The 26956-nt window shown below is 37.0% G+C and overlaps 3 protein-coding genes across 5 annotated transcripts in view; 1 reads left to right on the forward strand and 2 right to left on the reverse strand.

Moving 5' to 3' along the window:
• Positions 1 to 473: 473 nt before the first annotated feature.
• On the reverse strand, positions 474 to 18112 carry LOC147761148 (von Willebrand factor D and EGF domain-containing protein-like). Its single transcript, XM_087015059.1, has 21 exons — positions 17917 to 18112; positions 16869 to 17078; positions 15092 to 15268; positions 14816 to 14878; positions 13870 to 14126; positions 13259 to 13345; positions 11800 to 12186; positions 10939 to 11024; positions 10727 to 10790; positions 9123 to 9326; positions 8300 to 8502; positions 7591 to 7864; positions 6905 to 7054; positions 6344 to 6530; positions 5969 to 6159; positions 5428 to 5697; positions 5055 to 5171; positions 3522 to 3632; positions 2907 to 3021; positions 2198 to 2606; positions 474 to 1953 (listed from the first exon to the last, which is right to left on the reverse strand). The coding sequence occupies exons 1-21, from the start codon at positions 17981 to 17983 to the stop codon at positions 1845 to 1847; spliced, it is 3738 nt and encodes a 1245-aa protein (XP_086871185.1). The 5' UTR covers positions 17984 to 18112; the 3' UTR covers positions 474 to 1844.
• A 2458-nt stretch (positions 18113 to 20570) lies between these two features.
• LOC106177821 (uncharacterized) lies at positions 20571 to 25862 on the forward strand. The gene is made up of 9 exons (XM_087015953.1): positions 20571 to 20637; positions 21709 to 21757; positions 21911 to 22083; positions 22930 to 23043; positions 23612 to 23710; positions 24101 to 24172; positions 24472 to 24577; positions 24779 to 24824; positions 25141 to 25862. Exons 1-9 carry the CDS (start codon positions 20587 to 20589, stop codon positions 25310 to 25312), a joined length of 882 nt encoding a protein of 293 aa, XP_086872079.1. The 5' UTR covers positions 20571 to 20586; the 3' UTR covers positions 25313 to 25862.
• Positions 25863 to 26384: 522 nt separating this feature from the next.
• LOC106177808 (uncharacterized) overlaps positions 26385 to 26956 on the reverse strand; it is a 17260-nt gene continuing 16688 nt past the window's right edge. For 2 of the 3 annotated variants that reach the window (XM_087015951.1, XM_013560706.2), the window contains exon 6: positions 26385 to 26956. This exon is cut by the window's right edge and continues 959 nt beyond it. In XM_087015951.1, the coding sequence (XP_086872077.1) occupies positions 26731 to 26956 (226 nt within the window). In that variant the 3' untranslated portion in view covers positions 26385 to 26730. The other variant, XM_087015952.1, reaches the window with a different exon arrangement.

Genomic DNA, 26956 nt, shown 5'->3' on the forward strand with positions numbered 1-26956 from the left:
CATGTGGTCTATGGTCGCATTGGGTGCTTTCAGAACGAGTTCACCCGCGGACTAACAGATCCACGAATCAAATTTAAAAGCAATTCCTCCTGATCCCATACTGGTTTCACCCTCGACCAGATCGTGGCTGACCCTCAACGTGGCCTTTGCTACATTGATGATGGAACATACTGTATACACTATATAGACACTACAGAGGGGTTTTTTTTTGGAACGGGAAGTACAGAACCGTAAGCAAGCCGCCGCCAGTAATCCTGGGTTTTGTGATTATGAGGAACCAATGTCGGCTAAATTTTAAAACTCTATTAGCCCGTGAGTGAATCAGATATTGCTTTTTCAATGAAGAAGTGAATAGATTTGTTTTGTTTTACAATGTGCTGAGATTTACATTCGGAATTGCTTTGGATGTATACAGTTTATTTCCTACTAGGTACTAGTATCTATAGATCCACAACAATAATAAAGTAAAATATAAACTGTAGTTGCTTTTATTTCAGCATAAGTAGAAGGTTGAACAGAGCATACAATATAGGCCCAGCCTATCTGTAACACACATTGATACTGAAAAATATTTCAGAAAAAAAACAGTATCATGTCTCACATCTCGCTATCATATAGCCTCAATATTTAGTGCAGTTCATTGAAATCTCAAAACAGCATGACGTTGTACAATTATATATACACTACATCATTTTGGTTGTATACAGTGCATAGAAAATTAAGTTCTGAGGCAAAAAAGAAATACAAAAATAACTGCACCGGATATTGCAAAAACGCAACAGAAAATGAACAATTCCCATATGTAACCTAATGTTATGTTGTTAATGATTGTATGTTTTCTGGAATACTTAGGTATTTAAAGTATGATTTTCTAGGATATGTAGACTATACGTTGATCATTCCTATATATTTTATTTCAGTGAATTTTAATAACACGTAACACAAAATAGTTAACATATATCAATCGTGCAAGGTTATACTGTACCTTCATTGGTTTAAAGGATGCGTTTACTTAAGAACTCTTTTAAGTAAAAGTGAAATATTAAAAACTAGCACAATTAATAGAGATCATTTTTCAAAACTTGTGCGTAAACTATATTACAGTGTAAACAATACATCTTAGTTTATAGGAAACTCGGTACATTGTTGGTTAGTTCTTGAAATAACTGAAGTGCTAACTTGCTTTTACTACATGTATGTACAGGGTTGACTCAGGATAACTATCAATTAAGTCCAAGTAACAGGTGGCATATTTTATGATAATTAAAAGCTGAGAGCGCTAAGAGTAATAACAGTGCAATTGTGGATTAAATAACTTTCCATTAAAGAAATATGACGTTTTTTATAATACATGTATTGATTTCCCACTCCTGGTACATGTACTTCAAATGCCCCATTTCACTTCCACTGTGAACTGTTTGAGTGCTAACATAGCTATTCTCTGGACATTTAAAACCAACTTCCTCTTTCTACCCAGATTCTCCCACGTTTACTTCTTAGAGCTTATAGCAACACCCGGGCCTCAGTTATATTTCTTTATTCACGAGACTTTACGAGACTCCAGGACCCTTGCTGGAGATGAAGCTGGCACTTAAGACCTCAAAAATGGTTCTATAAATTTAGTTTTAGTGTTTTTGTATAGGGTGTACCATAGAGATAATGGGGAAATGGGAAGATTCCATTCCTTTGTTCTTTTTTATGGTGTACAAAAGTCTAATACACGCTGTTTGTCTTTAATCTGACAATACAAGATTCGCCTAAAAAGACTGAAAATTGTCACTTTTAAGTGATTATACTTATATATTAAACACCATTTAATCATTATATATATAAATAATTACGTATTACACATTACTGAATACGAGAGACGTGGTTCTTTGGTCGTTTTCTTCAGATTTCCCCTGCTGAGTTTCCTGATACTTTGCTCGGGTCTTTGGAGCGAAGGGCCCTACCCTGAAAAAAGTGGACGTGTTATTTAATGGTATTTAAATGCGTTTAACAATTTACACAGTTGATACATGTAATATAGATATAGGTTTACATCGAAGCCAAGCTTCATTTAGTTGTGAATATAGGAATCATGATGGATTCGTCAAGCTCATGTGCATGGATATAAATGTAGATAAGTAGGCCTGCACCCAGGGAGAGAGGAAGAAGAAAGTTTCTCTCACAAAATTATACGCTCACTTTTACTTACTTTTTGCTGTGTACCAAAAAACGTACAGTAGCTACAGCGGCGCCAACAATTACGAGAACACCAAATGCGACACCTATGATCCAGTATTGAGGCTCCTTTGTTGACGATGTCGTTGATGCTTTTGCATTATAAGTATTAGGAGGCGTGCTGCCATTGGGAAAATATGTTCTTGTATTTTCTGTTTCAGTATTAGGAGACGTGTTGTCATTGGGAAAAGATGTTCTGGTATCTTCTTTTGTTTGCCGTTTGGCGGGGGAAAATCCAGATGTCATAGTACTGTCAGCATGGTCGACCATAGTGGACCCTGTCACAGGTGTAGTAGGGTGTCGAAATGGCTCTTCCGACTGGCTTGCCGTCTGGGTGTCAGTGGCTCCATCATGTTCCAGTGTTGTAGTAGTTTGAGCACAGACTATACAAAATAGAATTATCTGACGAGTGTGTATTCCAATGAGTATACCTTGGTGTCACACTTAACTGGATGAATAGCAATTGAACTGTGTTGAAATTTGTTAAGTAATCGATTTAATTAACTATATGTTGGGCTAGGTAGGAGTAAAGCAACACTTGCCGTTATCTTAAATTATGCAATAAACCATTGTATAATTAAGAACAAGGGCATCAGATGGTTTCTGCTGATCGTTTTTGCTTAAATTTATACATCTATAAGATATTTTAAATGTTGAAGTCTATGAAAACAAAGTATAGATACCTTCATTCGGGCTCCAGGAGGATCTATCTGTATCTGGGTAACAAACGGACGACAAATTCCAAGGACTGGTTTCACATGCCTCGTAACATGTCCCGTTTATCTTGCATGTGTAATTCTAAGAGCAAAAAAAAAAAAATATATATATATATATATATATATATATATATATATATATATATATATATATATCAGGCGCTTTAAAAGCAACTTCCAAACTGGTATCTAAGAATTTAAAAAAAAACAATTAAAGTGACACTGGGTAGTGATATAACGGAAGTAATTTTTCAATTAAAGTTGGAGAAAACCGATTATTGGAATTTTGTTCCCGACTAGTATTTTAGTAACTTTATCAAATAATTTCTATGCATTTGCATGTGCCAGAAGAAAGTGAGAGGCCAAGCCCATCTTCCTCCTCGCCCCCTGCTCTATGCATATTGCAACCGCATTCTCTTTTGTTAAAACGGACTTAACGTATCCTTGTGGCGTAATTTTAAGAAGACCAATCACCTATTTTGGAAATATTCCAGTGTTCTGTTTTTATTTAAAAAATCAAATATACATGCCTCTATGTTGCCGAGTTGAGATTTAGTTCTTCAGAAACAAGTGTCCAAATACCTTAAGAGTCCAAGTATACATGCTGGTGCCCACATCACAAACGTCACAGTTGTTCCCAAACCTGGCTGACCCGTCCGTGTAGCAAGTGCCATCTATGTAGCAACTTCCGCCCTATAAATAATCCCAACAGGTAAAAATTATGGTGATAATCATGAAACGGTTGCCTTATACATGCATATAATACCAAAACGATTCTGGCAACAAAAATTAGTCTGTCTTTATATTGCAAAAAGGCGCAACAAACTGATATTATGAGAGGAAGAAATAAATATCCAGATTATTTGATGAATAGAAAAAGCTAGGTTCGAGGCATGCCACCCAATCTTTTCATTTATAGAAACACCTTTTTTAATTTCACCGATTTCGTACCTTTAACGTCGACTCATTTTCGTTGATGTTATAAAACATTTCTACGAAAAGCCTGATAAAATAATGCCTTCTCTCATCTAAACTAGAACCATGTAACAGCACCGCTATTACTATTTTAGTTACTTATTGTCCATAAAGTTTTGCACATGAGGTCATCCTTAATTATATAGTTATGTTATTCATGTTGTAGTTTAGTGTTTAATATTGTTATCTAATGTCACATTCTTATATATTTTTATCCTAACCCATATGTGCATTATGTCTTACTATATTGTGAGCTATATGTCTGAAGTAGTTAGCTTATATGTATTTTGGTATTATAATGATCTAAAGTAGTTATACTTATTTGAGCTAAAGTGCAAATTTATGTAAAACTGTAGTTTAGAGACCTTGTAAAATGTAACTGTACACATTTTAATGCTCCATAAATGATTATTATTTATTATATTATATCATTATCACCAGTGCGTGAAGAATAAAAAAGACTAAACATTCTATTGCAGTACTGTCTTTGTAACACAGCAGCTGTGGAGAAGCTGGTAGCCAAAGTGATAGGTAAACATATTATAACCACATGTATTTTAATGAAATAACTCAAGAAAAAAATTAAAAGCAAAAAACGAAACATATCCCTATAAGCAAGATATGGTCTGACTCAACTCGTAAAAGTCGATGTCATGAATTATGATGGAATGAGTCGAATTTGTTGACTGTAAGTAGGCCTACGATCACCTTTCATTATGATTTGGTATACATGTGCAGTACATTAGAGGAAACCGGGGCTAGTTGGACCCCGGGGTAAGTTGCCACCCCCCCCTCCCCATCAAGTCTCTTTAATAAAGTTACTTTAAGATGCTAAATCATTTAATTTGGACTCATTGCCGACGCTTTCTTAGCACCATTGAATACGGTCACTTTACAAAATGATGCGATCAGTTCTTTTACCCCATAGTTACTTTGTCATAAATTGTTGGGGGGGCAACTTACCCCGGGGTTCAACTAGCCCCGGTCTCCCCTACATAGCATGCTCAATACAAGCAAGATCTGCCAATGTACTCCCGCACTCACATACATACACACGCATACACACACACATATATACACATGCATTAAATACACGCACTGCTCTTCGCTGGCCGTAAAAGCAGTATCTCGTTCACATACTTGTACAGGTACGGACCATTCCACAGTGTCGGTAGCGGGATCACAGCGTTGACATGGATTATTAGGGTTCGTCTCGTTTGCAACGTAACATATTCCTCCGATGATACAGGTTTCGCCCTGTGGTCAATAGATCAATGATACAGATAAAACCCAGTTCGAATATCTATCTACATGTAAATAAATAAATTAAACTTTACAAATTTCATGGTTTTTGGTTTATGATTACATCAAAACATAGGATAGCAGAATTAACAGTAAGCAATGATACCGATAGGAAATAATGAAGCTTCCTTCCATTGTAGCAAGATAAATGTTATTTCATTTTTTAAAAAAATAAAATTAAAATTCTCTTATAACCAAACATCAGACCTACCTTAAGCGAGCAATTGAACGTTGAATTGCAGTCAACACACTTGGAATCGTAAACCAGGAGGTATTTGGGTTCGCTGAAGTTTTGAGCGTTATTGCTGACGCTCACTTCATATCCCTCCGCGAGGATGGTTTCCTGGGAGACGGAAGGGATGACCGCTCTTTTTTTCCTGGACAAGGTGTATGGCAAAGGACACATAATCTCTTGGAGATGAATAAATTCTGCGGTAGTCTCACTGTAGGTAGAAGATGTTACGACCCCAGCATTTGTTACCTAAAGGGAAAAAAATGAGGTCTGTGGGTCAGCCTGCGCGGTTAATATCCACATCTACATGTATCCACAGGTCTTCAATAAAATACGGTTGGGCATTGTGTTTTATATATATATATATATATATATATATATATATATATTACGAACATTTACACTCGAGATTTACATAAATGTTATAAATAAATCTAAACATGGCTGTCTGAATGGTTACGGGTTAGGTTTACCTTTATTATATATTATATATTATAAAATCAGTGTCGAATGCAAATACCGTATAGTGTTTTAATTTGCAGGTAACAGCCACGCTTTTGATGAACAGCGAACAATAAACCGGCGACTTTCTGCACGGCCTAGAGCGTTCATCACACAGCCCGGCACTGGGCAGCTCGAAGCACACTGGTGCTGCGTTAATATCCATGGAGCAATCATAGCCATAATACGGGTCGGCACAAGTACATGTTCCTGCAAAAAAATTTAGTGTTATATTTATATAAATCAAAGGCAGGGGTAATTGATATAAGTAAAAATACTGTTTTAATTATCTTCATTTCTTGCAATTTTGCTCTCATTTCCATCTAGAGCTAATGCAAATATAGCAGAATACATTTATTTACGAATATTCGATTTCGGCTTGATTACTGCCTACCGTTCAAGCAAACACCATGTCCCGTGCAGTTTCTGGGGCACAGAGCATCAGATATCGCAGCAAGAGGAACGGCAACGCTGGAACCGTTTTCTACCGTCCATAGTGAGACATTTTTAGCCAACTCTGCTGCTATTGTCGCCACAAATAAATCTCTGGTAACTTTGGCCCATTCAGTGCCCCCTGTCATCTGTTTATGAAATAAATGTTTTGCACACGATCTAATTAGTTAATTGCCACATGATTATATTCATTGTATTGTACAACAAACACCAAACAGCTTCTCCTTCCAAGATGGTGAGGTATATCAGAGATAACTTTACGGGTCTTATATTAAAGTGTGTGTGTTGCTGTATACAGTAGTATACGTACCGCAAGGCTGTTTTAATATATTCGACATGGGTTTCAATGAGAAAACGTATCAGAGCATTAATGAGAACAAATTGCAAATAACTGTTTGGCGTCATAAAAGCTCATGTATTTGTTTTTTCGGGCTACGGCCAAGTTTTTTATGTTAAATTCCGCATGAATGAATGAACAAAATATTCGTGTATGTGTAGTTACCAGAATATCAGCCACACACCCGTCTATCAATGTGTCTTCGTCTAAATTCTCCATTAAAGAAGCAGCTTCCCCAGTGGCTCCATCTAGGATATAGCTGCTGCAGAACGCTCTGGCCGATTCTATCGTCCAACCATTCGTCCAGGTAAAAGTCTTAAAATAATGATTTTGAGTTTAATTTTAAAAATTGAACAGCAATTCTCAATTCAAAAATGTATCAGTATCCACTTGAGGAAAAAATACCCCATATCATAAGAACTGGCGGATAATAAAACTTCCATACTATACCTCAATGAAACATGATATTGTAAGGTACACACTATTTATCGAAAGCGAATAATCGTAGGAGAACTGCATTCTTTCATATAGCTACAATATAGTATGCACGTTTCATTGTTTTGACAATTCCATGATCATTATTAAATGCTTGATGTTTCCCAAGGACAAGGTAAATGACCCTTGTCTCAAAACAATAAAATCGTAGGAGTCAACATACACGTCTAATATAGCCCCTGGCATACATGGGGCTATTTGAAGAAATTGGATGGGGCTAAATATTGTTGTTAGACATTTTATCAACCGAGTAAAAATTTTGCACTAATTGAAAATATTATATATGCATGAATGTATGGTGAGGGATTCCTATACCATATTCACAACAAATATATATGTGGAAATCGTGTCCTTACAGTGTTACTGGGATCGTAATCTTCCTCCACAAAAACACGCTCTTCAAGGATGTAATCGCTGCCTTCAGGCTCATCTCTCCTCTGTCTACAGCCTTCATACTGGGTTTCTGTATTTTCTTCATTTTCATTGACGCAAAGCTCCGCGCCTTTTAGATAGCCACAGTTAGCGAACCCATCCCCGTCAGGTGTCTCACTACATTCGCAGTAAGGGAAACTGTTTCGCTCTGTTTTCTCCGTACCTGAGTACAGACTTTCCGGGTCGTTGTTGGGAACCCTATATGTCAACAGAAACAAATAATCAGCTTCTGAAGTACATTTGTAATCGAAATATGTGCTAATCAAAATAGATAACGGGTGTATTAGTCAGCTGAGATAAGATACGTCGGAGTCATCCATTTTTACCATCATTTTCGCAAGTGTACACGCCGTGTGCTGGGAAGGGGGATCAATGACCTATATAAGCTTTTGAAAAAATGAAAATGATGTCCCAGGTAGCTGTTGAACATCGCCATTTTAGCTTTTCACCATGTACTCTCTGAAGGGGGTGGGGGTCTGGGTCTGGAAAAAATCTACTCTCTGTAGACTTGTGTAAATGATGATAAAATGGGGGGCCCTTTCGAATTTTCAATTTGATAGTGTGCAAAGTCCCGAATTGTGTGTGTGTGTTCCTATGCTAATGTAACTTTACCGTGAAGATGTCAACACTTACTTCCAGGAGTCTCTGAATTCTCGTTCGTCGTTTCCAAGCTGATCACCTGCCCTGTCATGAAAGTCGTCTGCTGCATTGTTGTTCAAAGTACCACATAGCCCTAATGTATTTCCATAATCAACTGCACCTGGGTAAATGCTGACAAAATTTATGCCAGAATTCCAGAGAGAGACATCTACGTGAGCGGCAGTGGGTAAATGGATCTAAAAAAATAATACAACAGAATTTCTTTCGACATTCACGCTGAATCCTAGTACAGTTCATGTTAAATCAATAGAAAGAGTTTATTTCGAAAGTCTACGAAAGTCTAGGGTCTTCATGGAAAGAAAAGAAGGCTTACAGGGTGTAGCTGTGGTATTGGCACAATCAGCTAGGCGGTAAAGATAATTATCCCCTAACAGCTTTACTAGGCGTGACAGACATTTAAGCCGGTAAGGTTGATAGCAATTTAGTGAGATTCCCCAGGGAGATAAATTGATCCAAATATATATGTGGGAATGGTCCCCTATATGTAAATTTGCTGCAAATAATCTTCATTACAACAGCGTAAAAATATCGGTGAAAAAAAAGCATAATTCAAAAAAAGTACCATACTTCCCTCTACCCCCCCCCCCCCCCGAACAAAACCCCAAGAGACCCATGTACATATATGATGATAGGTCTGCCAATACCCAAAGACTGAACTTCATCATTTCAATAATCTGTATGGAGTAAATGGAAATACAGATTATTGAACAAAAGGAATTAATCACCCCCGGGACAGCTCAACCCAAAAATTCCCTTGACATTTTGTTCAGGTATGGGATGAGTACCCGGTACTTACTCTGTAAAACCACCCGTCTTGAAGTTGTTCAATGCGCATAGTTTCCCTCTCACAGCCGATCATGGCAATACGGCCATGTACATGTATTTCGGTTTGCTTACAGTAGTCAATTATGAATACGTCGCTTTCAGACTTTACGGCCACTCCACAGTTACAGAATGGTGCGTTATTTGTGTTTGAGCAACTTTTGAAGAATGCATTCACCTACAAAGAGCAAGAAAGGGCACTTAATTTTCTTTCTAATCATGCATCTGATCATGAAGTAAATGGTTACAGAATGGTGGGTGTTTATTGTCGTAGCAACTTTGGAAGAATACGTTTACCTACAAAGAGCAAGGTAGAGCATTTAGTGTGCTGTAAACCCATCTGATCCTGAAGTAACTGTTTTTGTGTAATGCACAGAAGGTAATTACAGTAACTTTGATTATATATGTGTGTGTGTGTGTTTGTCAGCGATACTGGCTAACAACAATGTGGCATGGGCATTAAAATTTCAATATGGTTGCTCCGTCTTGTGTTTTGAAGGAATCCCAACAGGATTAGATCATTTTTGTGGGTGAAATACGTCAAATTATCCGGCCTCCAAATTCCCTGCAAGGGTCTTGCCCCAGCACTGGTTTGTCACTGGAGAAAAGAAGGAGGAATATAAGCTTATTAAATGCAGGCTTTGGAATACAAGTAGACTAGTCATATGTATGGTCGCAGTCACAACAGATGATCTTTGGATCTACTGGTCCTTCAGTAATCCATAAGCTGAATCGGCGAATAACGGTTACAATAGGAGTGAATCAACAGACTCAAGTCAGTTAGATCTTGTGGAACAATCCCAGCTCAGGAGCATTAACTTTATTTATCAGTCATACAGAACCTTACTGTCACGACCAGAATCCTACAAGTCCCATTAATGACCCAACTGTCAGAAGCCGTTTAAGGAAGTGAAACCTCTCTTCAAGACTCCAGACAGTGCGACCATTCCTACTGACAAGAAATAAAACAGCTCCAATGGCGTTAGCAACCCTTTTCAGAAACTGGACACGTCAAATATAATTATCATTAGTTGCAGTTACTGAGTTCAGATTAACAACCCAGCACAGAACTAGCAGAATTCTCGTGTACAGGAGAGCCCAAGTAGACGCAATCTGTCGTTTCAGATATTAAATACTCGATGGAGAGGTTTTTTGAAGCATGTGTGTTTTTCAGAGGCGGACACACATGATATTGGAAAGAATTTTACAGCTGTGAATTTAATTTTTGACCCACTTCTTTTTATGCCCACTTGCATGTTTATATTTGATAGAAAAATCCAAAAACAATGTACGATTCAATTGAACGATGGTAGACAATTATTATTTTTAGTTTTTGAAAAGCAAAACTTTTTTTATTTTAATAATATTTAATATAATTAAAATGTCTGCTTTTCTAAGAGTAAATTCCCTCACGTGTTTTGAGTAGTATGCATCGGTAATAGTATAGGATCGTGTCTGCAGAGGTACATGTAGTGATATGTGATTGTCTAGATCGTGTTCTTGTTAGGACAATGATAAAGTAAGAAAATCTGATTTAAATAAAATTGAAATGACTGTTTTATATAATCCGTACAATACCTGGAGAGGCAGGGACCTGTGCTTGTAAAGGATATGTTCTCCCGGATACTGACATTGGTAATACCTGAAATCATATTAGATCATAAATTTGAACCTAAAACGTATTAACGTTTCAATTACAGGAATAAAGACAAAAAACATGTTCATTTATTTAAGTACGTTTCGGAAATAGTCATATACAACATATGTAGTGTCTGCACACTGTACCGTACCTTCCATCAAAGGTTCGCATGTGAGGGTCGGTATAAGCTTGGCAATATCTTCCAGCAATATCTACGTCCTTGTCACGAACTTGCACCTGAAGAGATATGTATATCAATTCTACTTTTTAAGCTTCGGTCACAACCGGCCGTACGGGCTCTTACTAAAGGTAACTTGCTCCCCTCGCACGGAGTTAGCAAGAAAGACGCGCGTTGTGCAAGGCGCACGTCGCAAGCAATGAAGGAGCAAGTGTCCTTTGCGTGTTGAGTAAGGCGCACGTCCTCACAACTAACGAACAAAGTCGAGGGCACACCGGGAATGCGTCCCACGTGCGTCACCCCCACGCCTGGTGTATAAAAGGCGTGCTCACGACGCACGCTCGTGTCTTTACAATGAACGTCGACTGTGTAACGTGTACAACAAGTTTCAAAATTTTCAAATTTTTGCTCAGTTTAGTTTCTAATATGCCTCCAAAAGGTAAGAGAAAGAAGCTTACATAGTATAAAAAAAGGGAGGAGGAAGAAGAAAGAAGAGGAGAACAGGAAGCAAAACTGACATGCGCCGGCAGTACGTCACCACAAACGTGTGAGGCAAGTGTGAAGCAAAATTGACGCAAAAGGGCACTACTTTCGCCGTGCGTTGCATTCCCTTCGTAAGTGGTGAGTGTGTGCCACGTACACAGGAAGCAAGACAAACTCAAGAAATGAGCACAATTTCCACGACCATCGCTCCTTGCAATTAGCGTCCCTGCCTGAAAGGACATCTCATATATCAAGTTTAAAACAAGCCCAAATTAAGTTCTTAGAATCTCAATTAACCAATAAAAGGTTCTGTTTACTAAAATATTATCACCCACTCTTAATGCTACTCACTAATATGTCGGGAACGTCGTAGTTTTTCCAAGCAGGATGACAAAAAAAGTCCCCAGTTCTGAGTTTTATCACGACAATGTTGTTCCCGTCATACATCCCGTCCACCGAGGCTTTAACTTTGAGGCTGTATGTCTTTGAAGAATTCCACTGTTCAATACTTGAGATGCAGGGAATTTTACTTTCACATGCTTCGTCAGTTTGTTTTAACACCACTTCGTTCACATTGGTCAAAAGCCCATTGCAGATTTGCTGTGTGCTTGGAGCGTGCATTTCAACAACTAGTTCTTCACAAAGATTAGGGGGACAGAGAACTGGCACAGTTGGTTTTATTTCTAGATTTTTTTCTGGTTCACCCTCGTGCAGCACAAGTGGAAGGGGAGTAACAATCTGCAATATCAACGAAGGAATAATAGTAAAATAGCGTTCTTTAAGGATATATTGTTAGCCTTTGCCAAAATCTCCTTATTTAATGCATTACATACATTCTTTTGGATAACAGATATAAGTCTTCAGTATTCAATTACTTTATCAATCAACATTAACACACGTCATCATGCGGGTGATGTGATAATTGCGATTTTTAGGTAAAATGAAAAATCGGTTTCTTAAAATTCTCCTATACCTGAGCACCCACGATCACCGTTTTAATTTAACCAATTTAATGACACCGCTTAGCACTTCAAAACCCTGCCTGTGGTTTTTCTTAAAAGCCTTCGTTCAGATTTTATCGTTCATAAAGCAAAATAATGCCTTTGTTTAATAAAATCTGTAAATAGGTGCATATAACTTCAAACAAAAGCTTTTAAACCAGATTTACGGTACGGGTTTTTAGCCAATTATCGTGATAAAATCTTGTTCAAGGATGAAGTTACGCCCCATACTGATTGCTACTTCAAATAGAAAGATTTTATAAAATCTTTGAATGCATTTGTTTATACATTGCAAAGAGAAATATAAACGCCGATACCTTATGTTTTCAAGGGGATTTTTTGTTGTTTTAAATCAGCACATAGATAGATGCTTTATTTTATAAATAGATTCAAGGAAAAACCATTTTCGGTATCTGGATGATAATAAAGGCTTATAGTACTCTTAAATCTGAAACAAACTAATGTCATGACATGCTATCAGCTGTTGCTGGAAAATATTGCCAGGTTTACAACGACCCTCACATGCGAACCTTTGATGGAAGGTACGGTATACATAGGCTGTCCTAGATCGTAGAACAATGATGTTTATATTTCAGATGCGCTTTGATAGAGTCGAATCTGTGTACCTAAATCGGTTGGGGCGATCTCCTGCTCTGCCCAACAATCTAAATTTTATCGTGCAAATTCGTCAGTGAACATTTATTTAGTCTTTAGTGCCAAATGCGTAGTAGACTCTTTGTCAAGATATCAAATTGCCAATTGATAAAAAAAGTTTTTAAATTAAAATTATGGAAGAAAATTTAGCCTACCTCCAATCCTGCAAAGAACGGGGTGCTCTTTAGAATGTAACCTGGAGTGCCACTCTGCCCATATCTAGCTTGAATGGAACAGGAAAACTGCAAAGTAAATAGGAAAAATAACTGAATTTCGGCATATCTTCGCCATACGCGTTTGGAATCGGCAGAAATCGTATAGAGACAGTTCGAATGAGAATTTTTCAAAATACACTCCACATGAGGGAAAGAATTTTAAATTGTCTTTTATCACATTATACACAAATTATAGGTCGAATAAGCAAAAATGCCGTCAGTGTGATTTTTTTTCTACATTTTTCTGGATATACGAAGTGTATTTTAAATAGATATACACGTTCCAAATATTTGGACCCATTATTGTGGCACCGGCCTGAATATTTTCTATTTTCACTGGAGTGCAACCTGAATGCTGTTTGAATGCGCTAAGAACGCATCCACAGGATAAACTGAATACACGTACGATATCTCTTCACTTGGGATGCACCTCGATAGTATTGAGCATAAACAAGTCGCTCAAAAAAAAACAACTTCCCAAAACGACGCAGCGTAATCTACATGTATATATACATTATGATATCATCATCTTCAAGACGTTTTCAACTTACATTTACCCCAAAGCGACTATCAGTGAAGTCAACTTCGTTTATAGTTGCTGGCAACTCTTGATATGTGACGTTATGCACATAAAAAGGAACGTCGTCAGAGTACCAGACCACATTGAATGTCAGGTTAGCATGACTGGACTCTGGGATTTCTAGCAAATTTGGATGACACTGAAACAAGATCCCGTTTCGAATAGACTGGCTACTTTGGGCTATGCTCCAGTTCATCGTAGGAATGTTTGTAATGTTTGGAAATCCGCCTATGAAGAAACAATTTCAGTATATAGGATGCAGAAAAAAACTGACAGCTTATTTGCACACACGCACACACACTGTTTTAAGATAACCAGCAATCACTGGATGCTATACAGTATATAGCTGTTTGCCTTTATATGAGCACATACTGTATATCAATCGGGTAAATAAAAACGTATCGTTTTCCAAAACAATAAGGTATCACACAGACTTGACATTTAATATGGATTTTTTACAAATAATTTTTCTTCGATTTTTACCCATTTTTCATACTGCTTATTGAAAACAAAGATTTGATTCCCGTTTTAAAATTTTTAATAATCTCTTCAGTGTCAGTGTGACATCAGTTCAATTGTCATAGATAAACAAACAATAAAGGTGGCCTAATCCAAAACTTACAACCATTAAGCTGGACCTTCATGTCTTCTTAATTGTCACCTGTGAAAAAGCCCCCCCCCCCCCCCCCTCTAAAAGGACGTTCATATAAGTGTCCACAGTCACAGCAACGGTGCGTCTGGTCTACATGTTTCTATCCAAGTATCTCATATGAAATGAAAGTTTCTTTAAAAGCAATACGGTTTATCCCTAGGCATTCCTTTGAAACTGAAATTCCCATATTGAATGTCAAGTGTTTATTTATGACGTAACTTTCCTAACACCCTATTGGTGATCGAATAAAAAATGTAAAAATTACCTGAGCAACCTGGTGTGAAGCCAGTTGATGATGATAAGCCAGAAGGACATGGAGTTTCAGTACCTATTATGGATAAATGCTTAAATGTTATTCGTTGTTATTTATCTAAAAAAAAATTCAGTTGTATTGTTTTTGCACAAAATACAATATGATCCAGAAAACAAGTATGAAATTCATAAAGAAAGAGAAAGGGGCAGTAAAACGTTAACGTAATAAAAATAAAAGACTGTACAGTGATATGTGTCGGTGTAAGACTGTAATAATGCGTACACTCACCAATACAATACGCTTGAGAGCACCCAGTTGTGCCTTCCAAATAGTAAACGTTATATTCGTCATTGCAGTTCTTAACTTGTATATCATACGTTTGGTCACAACAAACATTGGAGCCCGAGAATAAATTGTACAAACAACCAGGTCCAGTTATCTGCTGATTAGTGGCTGGAAGAGTACCTGAAAAAGGCATATATGAGTCATTGTTATTGGACGTTAGGCCGAAAGCATCTTATTCTGTTTGAACTTCACCTAATTTAAATTCTCTTTCCATTGGATAATTACCAAATAAGTATCAAAAAGAGTTTGCAAAGACTTCCTTGATTTTACAGTTTGCCCTATGTAACGAGAGTAATTTATCAAAAGTATTACAAAAAAGGTGTCAGGATTATTTTTAACACCTTTAAAATTTTTTATCATGTGTGTTACAGTATTGATGTCTATTTAATCCTTCCCGGAAGAAATGAACACTAGAACATGGTGTTTTTTCCGTATAATTTTTTTTTATCTTTTTATTGCATATCGGTTGTTTGTACGTAGCGGCATTCCGAAGTAATAATAACTCCGCACAGCTCTACAGTTGTCGCCGCCGACTACCCCAACCCCAATTTGAAATTAAGCAACGTTTCTCGGAACAATGGTAGTGTAGAAAGTTAGAATAAAGTTTTTTCTTAAAGTTTGCTGGTGCTTAAACCAATATATAGCTGGTGGTAACATTATCAAAAAGTTTTTTGTTAGCTGGGACAATGCAACATTCACCCACCAGCATTGTGCTATTTGGGTAACGTTACCACAATTTTTATCCCCCCAAGTCACACAGGAAAGAACAAGTGATGTTTATTTACTTTAACGTATAATTGATATAGTTGAATTTCTTTACCTGTGATTTGTTAAATACATCTGAGGGTGATACTTTAAAAGATGTTTTAAATTTTTTTAAGGAGACATGTAGATTGATTTAGTAACATTTACTAAAGAAATATTAAATTAAAGATGGGCTGACAATCAATGTTACATGCTTTCATAGGTTAAGATGTATCACGGGTAATGAAATACAACTACATTTCATTTGTCACATCTGTAAGTGTCATAGTATGTGACTTGATCTAAGACATCCCCTAAACATGACATACAAACAAACTGGCAACTTGGCCAATTAACTTGGTCAATTAACTTGCTCGTTATTCTGTTCACAATGCATTAAGACTGGGTCCACACAGGCCCTAATTAGGATGGGGTCTGGGCCTCTTAGACATAGGACTAGATTAGCACTGGGCCTGTGACACATACGTTTCCTGAATAAAAAGTGCACCTTTGAGAATCACGTTTGGAATCAACCTACACTGGCAATAAAAATGAAGTCACCATCACTGCATATATGTAATCAAATAATGGCGAGAGCGTTTTGGTCATTTCCATTGTGGTAGTGGTGTTGCAGCTTTTCCGTTAAAATTATAATGGCGTATCTGACCATTAGATATTTTCAATAGTGCAATATTTGCAAAATACACCATCGATACCAATTTATGAAGAAACGCTCCTTGTCCCCATTGAAAAGATAACACATTTTTCTTAATCAAATTATTTTTTGCCTTTGTGCTGTGTTATCTTTTTCAAAATGAAAGAGAAGTTATTCAACTAAAAATTTAATTATACTCTGCGTTCCGTCATCAATTTGTGGACTCGGGCTAGGACCAATCTTGGTGGAGTACTAATTTTTTAAAAAGTGAGGCATTATAAATGAAACAGCCTAAGTGCAATGGAAACATACAGTACATACCATTAAACCAGATTGGCCAAACTGTACCACAGTGGTTGTATTCGACGCAGTGCGTAGGCATGTCGTTCCCTGCAGGACTGATAAAACGGTACCACCCAGCCGGAAGGTAACGATCGCAATAAGCCGTATCCCCAGCCTGTTTTATATTCCCTGCACTCCTCCATATCTCATCTCTCCGAACAACATGATTAATGTCCTTACATGGGTCATCTGTAATGAAATGCATTAAAAATGAGGCCGTATACAAGGAATCTAAAAAAGTCATATTTTTATATCTAAATTACTGTATTCTTCTGTCTTTTAACACCCATTGTATCTATATACGGTAGCTAGCTAATACCCCCGTCACACTAGAGGCGGAATGAGCAAGAATGCCTTCAGAAAGACAATTCTTTGTGCGTTTCTGGATATTCGAAGAGAATGCTGTGCTTTCAAAATATATTCTACCCATTTTTGTGACCGACCCGAATGTTTTGCTCATGTAAAAAACTTTCGAAGTGCATTCCAAGTAGAAAATTATCGAATGACATTTGAATAGTATTCTAATTGCACTATGACTGTATTCTAAATATTCTAATGGCATTCCGACAGCATTCGAAACATTCTGATCACATTCGAGGGAGAACCGAAATGGCAAGATACTTCAAATCCTGCTAGAATGAGCCGGAATGCAACTCGCATGCATCTCGATCCTATTTCAGCCAGCAATCGAACTATACTTGTACGGCATTCGAAGTGTATTCTAATTATTCTGACTGCATTCTGACAGCATTACTGATATTCCTAGTTTTCCAACTACATTCGAGCTGCGTTTTAGAGCTAATGCAGCCGAAATGTGCACGAATCATTCCACGCCGATTCAAGCGCATTCTGAGTATTCCAACGGCATTCTTACAAGAATTCAAGTCAATTTCTTCTCGAATGTAGCACGGATTTTTTAATTTAGTCATTCCGACTTGTTTTGTTCCTGCTGATTCCGAATAAGCGTGACGGGGGCTTAAAAGATGGAGAGGTCTAGGAGCATTCCGTATGCCAAAAATGTACCTACTAGACGTGACAAATGATGTGCAACAAAATACAAATATCAACAGGCAGTGGTAATTGCGCGATAACATATTTAGCTGCAAGTTGCCCTTGTGAAGACGAAATTTCACTGCACACTACTGCTCTGCTGATCCATGTATTGCGCTTTTATACACGGCGTCTCTATTTAACGTAAGTTCAATACTGGTGTTGTGTTATTAAAATAGACCTCGAACAAAAACAAAAATGGTTCGGTCGTGTCCTTACCTTATTTTTAAACAAGTTTGAAAACGGTAGTGGGTTTTCAAAGAAAACTGTGTTCAAAGAAAAAGCAATCGACGGATAAACCTATACTATGCAGCACGTTCTTTCACAAGAAAGTCTGCTTGTTTGTTGTTTATTTAAACCTTGAAAAGGGTTTTCGTTGATTGGTTAAGTCATCACGGAAGACGCCAAGGGGATTCCCCTTTGAGTAATATAACTATTAAACCAATGGCTGGGTTCAAATACCTTGCATGATCTTCCGTGATGCACCGTTGTTATAATAAAGACAAAAATTTGCGGGTCACTGGCGCTAACAATTTATTTTTGCGTACTAAGAATTTTTACTTGCCCCGATTCTAGGACAATTCTCCACGGACAATTCCCCCAAGACAACCCCCATCTCCACGGACAATTCCCCCAAGACAACCCCCCCCCCCCATCTCCACGGACAATTCCCCCAAGACAACCCCCCCCCCCATCTCCACGGACAATTCCCCCAAGACAACCCCCCATCTCCACGGACAATTCCCCCAAGACAACCCCCCATCTCCACGGACAATTCCCCCAATACAACCCCCCATCTCCACGGACAATTCCCCCAAGACAACCCCCCATCTCCACGGACGATTCCCCCTCCCCCCAGGATTACGTATTTATACACAAATACACAGTAAGGAGTGCAAAACATTTCATCCATTTTATTGATACTTTTAGTGTGATAATATACTATTTCAAAATTAAACAAATTATTTGATAACAAGTATCTTTTTCATTGAGTACAAGTACAGTAAGTATTATTAAAAATGTAATCAAAGTTATTAACCACCTATTCTCCAGGTAAAGGTGGGGTAAACTGATGAAAAGGTAAACATATTTTATGAATATTTTTAGTGCGGTGGTAAGTGTGTGGTAGTCAAGCAATTAAAAGTAACAGGTAATCCATCAAAGGGTTACCTGGATGTGTGAGATCATCTGTTTTCCCCACTTTTCCAGAAGATATACTTTGATCAGATTTTTAATAAAATTTTCTGTGCGTCTGTTTCTAAAATTTTATGCACTTGTACTCCATGAAAATAATTTGTTTAATGAAATAAATATTCCCTATCCTCGAGTTGCATCATGACACTATAAAAAATATTCGTACAACAGATAAAACGATTTGAATTTTATATTTGTGTATTAATATATATTCTTTGGTGGGATTGCGGGAATTGTCCTGGGGGAATTGTGATGATACCATTGTCCCATTGTGTTTGCTGTGTCACCTTCCAATGCGGACAAAAATCTGCAGCTATTAACGAGTGATATTAAACAGGTGCGCAAATAAAATTTGATTGTCACTGACGCGACTCGGAGCGTCGTCACTTTGTGTGTGCGTATCATAATATAGTGGAAACCAAATGACACTACAGCTGTGTTGTGGCTTCTGGGTGCCCATCGTTACCCCAAGCTAACAATTGAAGAAATCGGCAACAACGGGCAATTGTTCTGCAAAAGTTTTGAGTTCTCCTTTTCTGATTGTAACTGATTTGAGGACAAGCATGACGAAATAAAATCCGTTGTCTCAAAGTTTCCGATGTTTGTGCGAGAAATCCACATGAGCGTTTACAAGTGTCATAAGTCGACATCCTCCTATCAGTAGGCGTGGCACTGTAGAACCAACAGACTTTATGTAAATATTTCCAGTAGTGTCTTGTACTGTATCTAACTGCCCGTCGTCTTATCAAACAGAGAGAGTAATCAGGAACAGCACGGCTAAGAGGGCAAGAAAAATGCTATGGTAGATTTTACATTTTCAATATAAAGTATGGGGCGGTATGGTCATATCGTTATATACAGTGTATGTGTAAAAGCATGCCTTTCCTTTTTTTTAAGATTCTTCACCACAGAATAAGACATTGAGCGATTATTTCAAAGGGCTAAACTTAAGCTTATCCCACACTCATGTGATGCTCTGACTACAACAGATGGATTTATTACTCTATCTATTCAACAGTCCTCTTTCAAAAACTCTCAAATACTGTGGATACTCAAGGATTTCAGTACTAGGGCATGATGCCACATTGTCGTCGGAACTGTATTCCAGACATATGAAATGAAAAGCACCACGGCATAACCCCAACAATTGTACACGAAGACCTAGAGTCATATATTTGAAAATTTCTTTATTTAAATCAATTTTCTATGTATTCCATTCATTTTTTTTTTTCTAAAAAAATGTCACTCCATGAGTATATACTCACAAAGGACAGAGTCACCAGTACACGGGACTGTGACGAACAAAATGATCCTATCACTAGATCCATTGGTTTGTCATATTAAGAGATAACTGCGTAGCTAGGGGTGGCGCCCCTGGGCGGTATGTACATGTGTATATAACACGCCTGCGTGTGGTCCAAAATCAGTATCAGAACGTTCAAGAGCTGACAAGATGAGGACTCTCCTGGTTCTGCTGTTGGTGGCACTGATTGTCTGTGCCCAGGTAAGCGGTTTCTATGCATCAGTGTATATCGGTATTAAAAAAGTTTTGAATGGTGGAAAATTATTCGAAATGTCCTCGCTTCATTTTTATTGATCTTTTCATTTACGTGTATTATAGGAAAAGTCGCAGTAAAAGTATTAGTAACAGAGCCGCTTTTTTGTTGTTAAATTTGTTTAGATGGTTATCAAGCTGAAGCTATTTCGTTGTCCGCAGGCTAGATATTCTATTGAAAAGGGAGATTTAAAGATATGCATTAGAGTATCGCTGCGCGTTGCACATCGCCGCATTCCGTTCCCTCTTTTCTGAAATAACAGTCCTGTATTTGAATAAGATGAGAACCATGGAAGAGTAATTTGCTGATTAGTCAATTGATTGATTGAATAAACTGCGTGAACTACAGTAGAATTCGTCTCCTAGTTAAGACGAAGGAGTTTGGTCCTTCTAGTGACCAAACAGTTTGCAAATGGCCAGGGGTAAGATAGGCGAATTATCTGCAGGACGAGTCAACAAGGTATTCCTTAAAATAGCTCCTCACAGATAGGCGCACATTTACTTTGATTACAGCTTCATTTAACAGATACATCTAGTTAAGATAGGTGGTTCCCCAAACAGAATGACGAGATAATGTTTGATGGTCAACTTTTCACTCCTCCAACACAACACGCACCTCCTCTACTGCTATAAGATACTCACGCGGGGCAAAGGTCATTTAACAAATCGTATCTTTCCCTTTAGTTACTTTACATTTAGTTACATAGTATACATGAACAAATACAGAATGCACAGCGTGTGCGTGCGCGTGTGTAAGTGTGCATGTCTGCATTTTTTTTTTTTTTTTTTTTTTTTTTTGAGGGAAAACCATTTAAGGTTGGAGTGTTTGTGCAGAAATTGTAAATATTACGGTATTAGTTCAGATGATCACATGCAGGTCCTATATCCTTAATCTTTCCACCAACATTATATTATATGATATTACATTACATTACATTGCATTATATTATATTATATTATATTATATTATATTATATTATATTATATTATATTATATTATATTATATTATATTATATTAGGCAAAGAGCAAAGGTTCCAAAAAAAGCAAGCATTCAAAGGGGACACCAGGTAACTAAATACTTTCTTGATATTAATGGGTAAATGTCTGATGTGAAATACTGCATTCAAATTAACTTTGATTCCCTGATCCTTTCTTTAAAAAAAAGGGCTGCCATAAATTTTTCTTCACGTTTGTGGATAAATTCTCTATTATTGTTTAAGGCAAGCTCACAAAGCCAAACCCCCCACAGATAGAGGACCTCGAGAAACAACTGCAGAAAGAGATGGAAAAGGCGCAGAATCAAATGAAGGCGGCGCTGCAGAACAAGCTGAACAAGGTGAAGGGCGAGATGGGGCAACAAATCCAACAGATTCAGAGAGAGCTGGCAGCCATGGTAGGCATCATTTGGTTTCCCGTGATTTCGTGATTCGGGAAACCTTATGTCTTTCTTTGTTGTTAACATACATTTGTTTTTTTATAGTAATGGTAAAGTTTTGACAATAAAATTGGCAGATATGAAGTAAAACTAATTAATAACAGTATTTGTGAAGGTTTGCAACATTGCCAGTTTGTCGTATTTAGATACCAGGGGCCAGTTTCATAAAGGATGTATAGCACTAACCAGTGTATAAGCCTAACCAGTGGATAAATTCTCCTAACATCCCTTAACTAAAAGATGGTTAAAATTGTGTTACATAAACAGTGTTGAAACAGCCGGTGTTTAACTGGATAAAATATTTAAAGGTCAGTTAATTAACCGGCTGTTTAAGCACTGTTTATGTAACACAATTTCAACCGTCGTTTAGTTAACGGCTGTTAGGAGAATTTAGACTTTAACACTGGTTAGTGCTAAACTTCCTTTATGAAACTGGGCCCAGGATGTTAGATAATAATAATAATAATAATAATAATAATAATAATAATAATGACAATGCACTGTAAGATTGCATCCAAAGTTGCAATAATTACCAATACTTACAAACTAAAGATAAAAGGATATTCAAATTAAAAACAAAGTTATTATGTTATGTGAAGTTATGAATGAAGTGTTAGAAAATTAATTACATTTAGAAATTTCACTAACATTTTAAAATACATTATGGTATAAAAGATCGCCCAAAATATCGAGATTTTTTTAGGTAGAAACAAAAATTGGTCATTTTTGTTCTGTTCTCTGCTCCCATTCATTTTCTTTGTAAACCAGAACTCATCAGGTATCTTTTTTAATTTTGGTAACCAGGTTAAGCAAGCAAAAGGAGGTCCAAAACAGAAGAAAAACCTGTCCGAGGAAGTCAAGTCTTTAGTTCAGCGATTGTGGCGAGAGAAGTCTCGGCTGGAACGACAGTGGAATAAGGTAAGGAAGAGGTGGACAGAAACTGACTGGGTTGGCGGTGAAAGAGAGAGATTGACAGGCAGATGGGCGGGGTAAAATGGCAGTGGGGAGGAGACCACGGTGAGACTGGCAGTTAGGTGGGAATATCCATACAGATACATGTATATTTTAAGTGTATGTATATGAGCAGAGATACGGCTGTAGAATGGGCATTGAGCAATACGGTGGTGCTGGCAAACGCAGATCACAGTAGGCCTACAAGTTTCATGGAAGCTTAGTAACGCTATCCTTTGGGTAACACTGTCCATATGATGAAACTGATACCATCTGGTTTGGCTTATTTATCCTGTCCACTGTTAAGGAAGCAGTGATGTCCTCTAGATAAGCTATCTAGAGGATAACTTTCCACAGAAGGACCTCCAGCCAAGTTAATAAAAGCTAGAAGGGTTGCTGGGTTAGAGCCTGATGATGGCAGCCAATTTGTTCACTTGATAACGTTATGCTGCTTTGATGACACTGGACTTTTGCACTGCATATCAGGTCTAGACAACTTTGAGTATGCCTGAAAATACCTTGTTTAATTTGACAGGAAAAGATGGCTTTGGTAAACACATGGAGTAAGGAGAAGGAGAGTGAAGTTAGTGAGATGACCATCGGGATAAACGGACTTGTTCAGCAATGGAAACCGGTAGGAACACTTAAAATAATCGTCAAAAAAAAAAAAATAAAAATAAAAAAACACATTCGTGTAAAACTAGCTAAATCCCAACACCTTGTCGTACACAATTCATTTATAATGAAATTTTAACATAGTTTGATTCTTATCATCGTTTTAGTCACGTGAATTCAGTTTGACAATATTGATCAGAAATGACCATTTTTAATGAGTACTATTTTATTGTATTCAAGTTTGTAAATGAGTGATGCGTGGATGTGAGCTGCATCCCACCGCTGGGTCATAAATTAGTGCTTTTTAAGACAGTCAATTTGTCCGGGTATTTAAATTGAGTACACCAAGAAATGATTGAGACAGAGTCATTGATAAGAGCTAAACTTGTATTTTTAATCAATTCATTAGGAGCAAGTGAAACTGATCTCTTCATGGAATAAGGCAAAAGCAAATCTCATACAGCAGTGGATTAAACAACAGGTATGAAAAGAGTACATGTGCCGTGCCCTTGTCTTTGTAAACAAATATACAAACGATATGCCATTGTCGTCATAAACAAATATGCAAACGCTCTTCCATTGTATCCGTAAATAATATATAGTATGCGCTGTTATCTTCAAACAAATATACCATACAAATATTTGTTTTGTTATTTATTCATTTGTGTCTTTTTTTTTCTTTTTTTCGTGCATTATACGATTTCTTTATAATTAACCATGGCACCCATGTATTTTACAGTTTATCTACCATTTACTTATTTGTTCATTTATTTGTTACAGATACTCAGTAAACCATGTGGAAAATCATCTGACTGCGGCAGCGACCAATGCTGCGTCTTTGAATACACGCTGAAGGAAAATCCTTTCTCTGCTATTGGTCGTCTAGGTAATTATTTATTTATTTATTTATTTATTTATTTATTTATTTATTTATTTTGAAAAATCACTAAGAGTGATCGAAATCATTCGGAATTGTCAAACTGCCCATTTGTTGTAAATTGTACTTAAAAGATCTCTCCCTCTCTATTTCTCTCTCTCATTCTCTTAACGTATGACTAGAAACCATGCTTATTATTCATTACTTCAGCACTGCAAGGAGCAGGAACTTGTCAGCCATACAAAAAAGATGGAGAGTGAGTAGCTTTCCGTGATTCAAAATGATTTTAGTAGAGCATTAAATATAATGCGTTACGTTCATGTTAATAGCATAGAAAAACATTACAAAGGAAAACTGGTAAAACTGATGCCAGTGATGTATAGTGATTCTGCCGGTGCTAATTTCAGAGGGTTTTGGCAAGTGCATTTAAATTTATCTAAAATGTTATTTTGAAATAATAATAATATCTTTAAAAACTGACCAACCATAGGTCTAGAATTACATATTATATTATATTATATTATATTATATTATATTATATTATATTATATTATATTATATTATATTTACAGAAAGTGCGATGCGTTAGGCCCTTTGATGGTCCAAAATAAATACATCAACGACTGCCCTTGCTCGCCGTCCATGAACTGCGCCTCGGACAACACCTATTCTGAACATGGCTACATCCTTCCAAAGGATCCCAGATGTACCGAGAAAGAGGTCGGAAGTGGAGATGAGAACTGAATGTGCACGCGCGCTGCAATGGGCGCATTTAATTGGCATTTTCCTGTCGTTTCTTTTTGTATAGACACTAGAAAGGTCATTCAAAAAATTATTAACTACTAATAATTGTTTTTATACGGAAATCAAATTGGAAAAATGAAAATTACGAAAATTACTTTCGTCAACAATAAATCATTAATTCAAGTAATCGAGATTTGTCTTCAATAGGAATGCTGAGAGTGGCCTTTTCAATTGTTTGTCAGTGTTCGCTGTCCCACGCAACTTCATTCAACATAAAAGAAAAGGGTCATTGATTCCATACATTGGTTCTTGTTTGTCCATTGTTTAAAATCACCGGTCAAAAACATAGTTTACAAGTTAAAAATGTTTATAATAACATTTTGTTTCGTTTTTTATAAAGCAAGCCTGAAATTTGACCACGTGAGCTTTAGCCTGATTCCATTTGCCCATGGCCAACTGTTTTCAATGGTTAGTTCTGAAATTCAGTGAACCATTCCCGAGCTACGTAATGTAATCCATTACGATACTCAGCACCCTGCCCAAACTATGAGCTATATCTTTTTTTCTTTTCGAATCTTTTAAAAATAGCCATCGACATACAGGGTTTATGAAACTTCTTGATGAAAGCACCTAAATAGTGCATGCATCCAAAGTGATCATGCATCTTGAAATTTGAGAAACAGACAAACGGACTCTACATTTGTCACCTTTTTGGTAACTGTTTGCCAAAATATGGGCGTTGGTCTATTGTTTATTCTTTTTTCATATCTAATTAATGAACACCTTCCTAGAATATTTAACAAAAAGAGTGTCTTCCGTAATTTGATCTTTTTTTCAGAACATAACACGATGATGGAATGCTCTTTCCTCGAATCCTATTACACATGAGCTGTATTTATAATTTTTCCTTTCTTATTTCTTTATCAATTTGCAAGAGTTCACGATTTCATTTGTTTCAAACTTCTCCAGCTCCAAAAGTTACAAAGAGAGAGGATGTGTCATTACTTCTTTAAAAGATGTCCCGTTCATACAGGGGCGTTTTTATTATGGTTCAATGCTTTTTATTATATTGAAATGAAAGGAGGCATAGAGAAGTACTTAGTTTGCACTTTATTGTCCTTGCAGGTTAACAAAATAACGTAGTTTTGTATGGTCGGTTTTATCAAAATCATTCAGTCAAAATAATACAACACAAATGTTGGTAATGATTTTTACTTTTTCTTTAAATATATTAATTGCAGTTAAAGGTAACTTCATTGCATGATACAGCTGTAAGCCCAGACTGATTTGACGAGTTAAATTGTCTAAATGAAAACTTTAGGTAACCCTACTAATTTACAGCTAATTTAAATATGTCAAATATGACATTTGTATATAATAACAGAACTTCATTCCGAATTACCCTGCAAAATCAACCTTCAGTAGCGCCTGTTGTGAACTGATTTTGAATCATGTAAATTGTGAACAAGATGGGCTCTAGCGGTTACCAATTTGTTGGAATTCCCCGCTGCTCTTTGAGAGATATTAGGGCTCTTGTAATGAGCCGCCCCATAATGAAGTCTTTCGAATACACTAGGTTCTTGCGTATGTGCTCTAATTGTTGGCGGTAAGTTCGATTGCCGCTTTAATAAGCGTGTCGTCTTC

The sequence above is a fragment of the Lingula anatina genome, chromosome 6 (genome assembly GCF_051362555.1).
Source record: "Lingula anatina isolate TDL-2025a chromosome 6, LinAna3.0, whole genome shotgun sequence".
Taxonomy (NCBI): domain Eukaryota; kingdom Metazoa; phylum Brachiopoda; class Lingulata; order Lingulida; family Lingulidae; genus Lingula; species Lingula anatina.

Bases quoted from the DNA above. Each gene is read 5' to 3' on its own strand.
- LOC106177821 (XM_087015953.1), top strand. From the start codon at position 20,587: ATGAGGACTCTCCTGGTTCTGCTGTTGGTGGCACTGATTGTCTGTGCC. The intron at 22,084-22,929 runs GTAGGCATCATT...TTTGGTAACCAG, and splicing joins AGAGAGAGCTGGCAGCCATG to GTTAAGCAAGCAAAAGGAGG. The intron at 24,825-25,140 runs GTGAGTAGCTTT...TTATATTTACAG, and splicing joins CCATACAAAAAAGATGGAGA to AAAGTGCGATGCGTTAGGCC.
- LOC147761148 (XM_087015059.1), bottom strand. From the start codon at position 17,983: ATGTTATCGCGCAATTACCACTGCCTGTTGATATTTGTATTTTGTTGC. The intron at 17,079-17,916 runs GTAGGTACATTT...ATTTCATTACAG, and splicing joins CACATCATTTGTCACGTCTA to ATGACCCATGTAAGGACATT. The intron at 8,503-9,122 runs GTAAGTACCGGG...TTATTTTTTTAG, and splicing joins AAGACGGGTGGTTTTACAGA to ATCCATTTACCCACTGCCGC.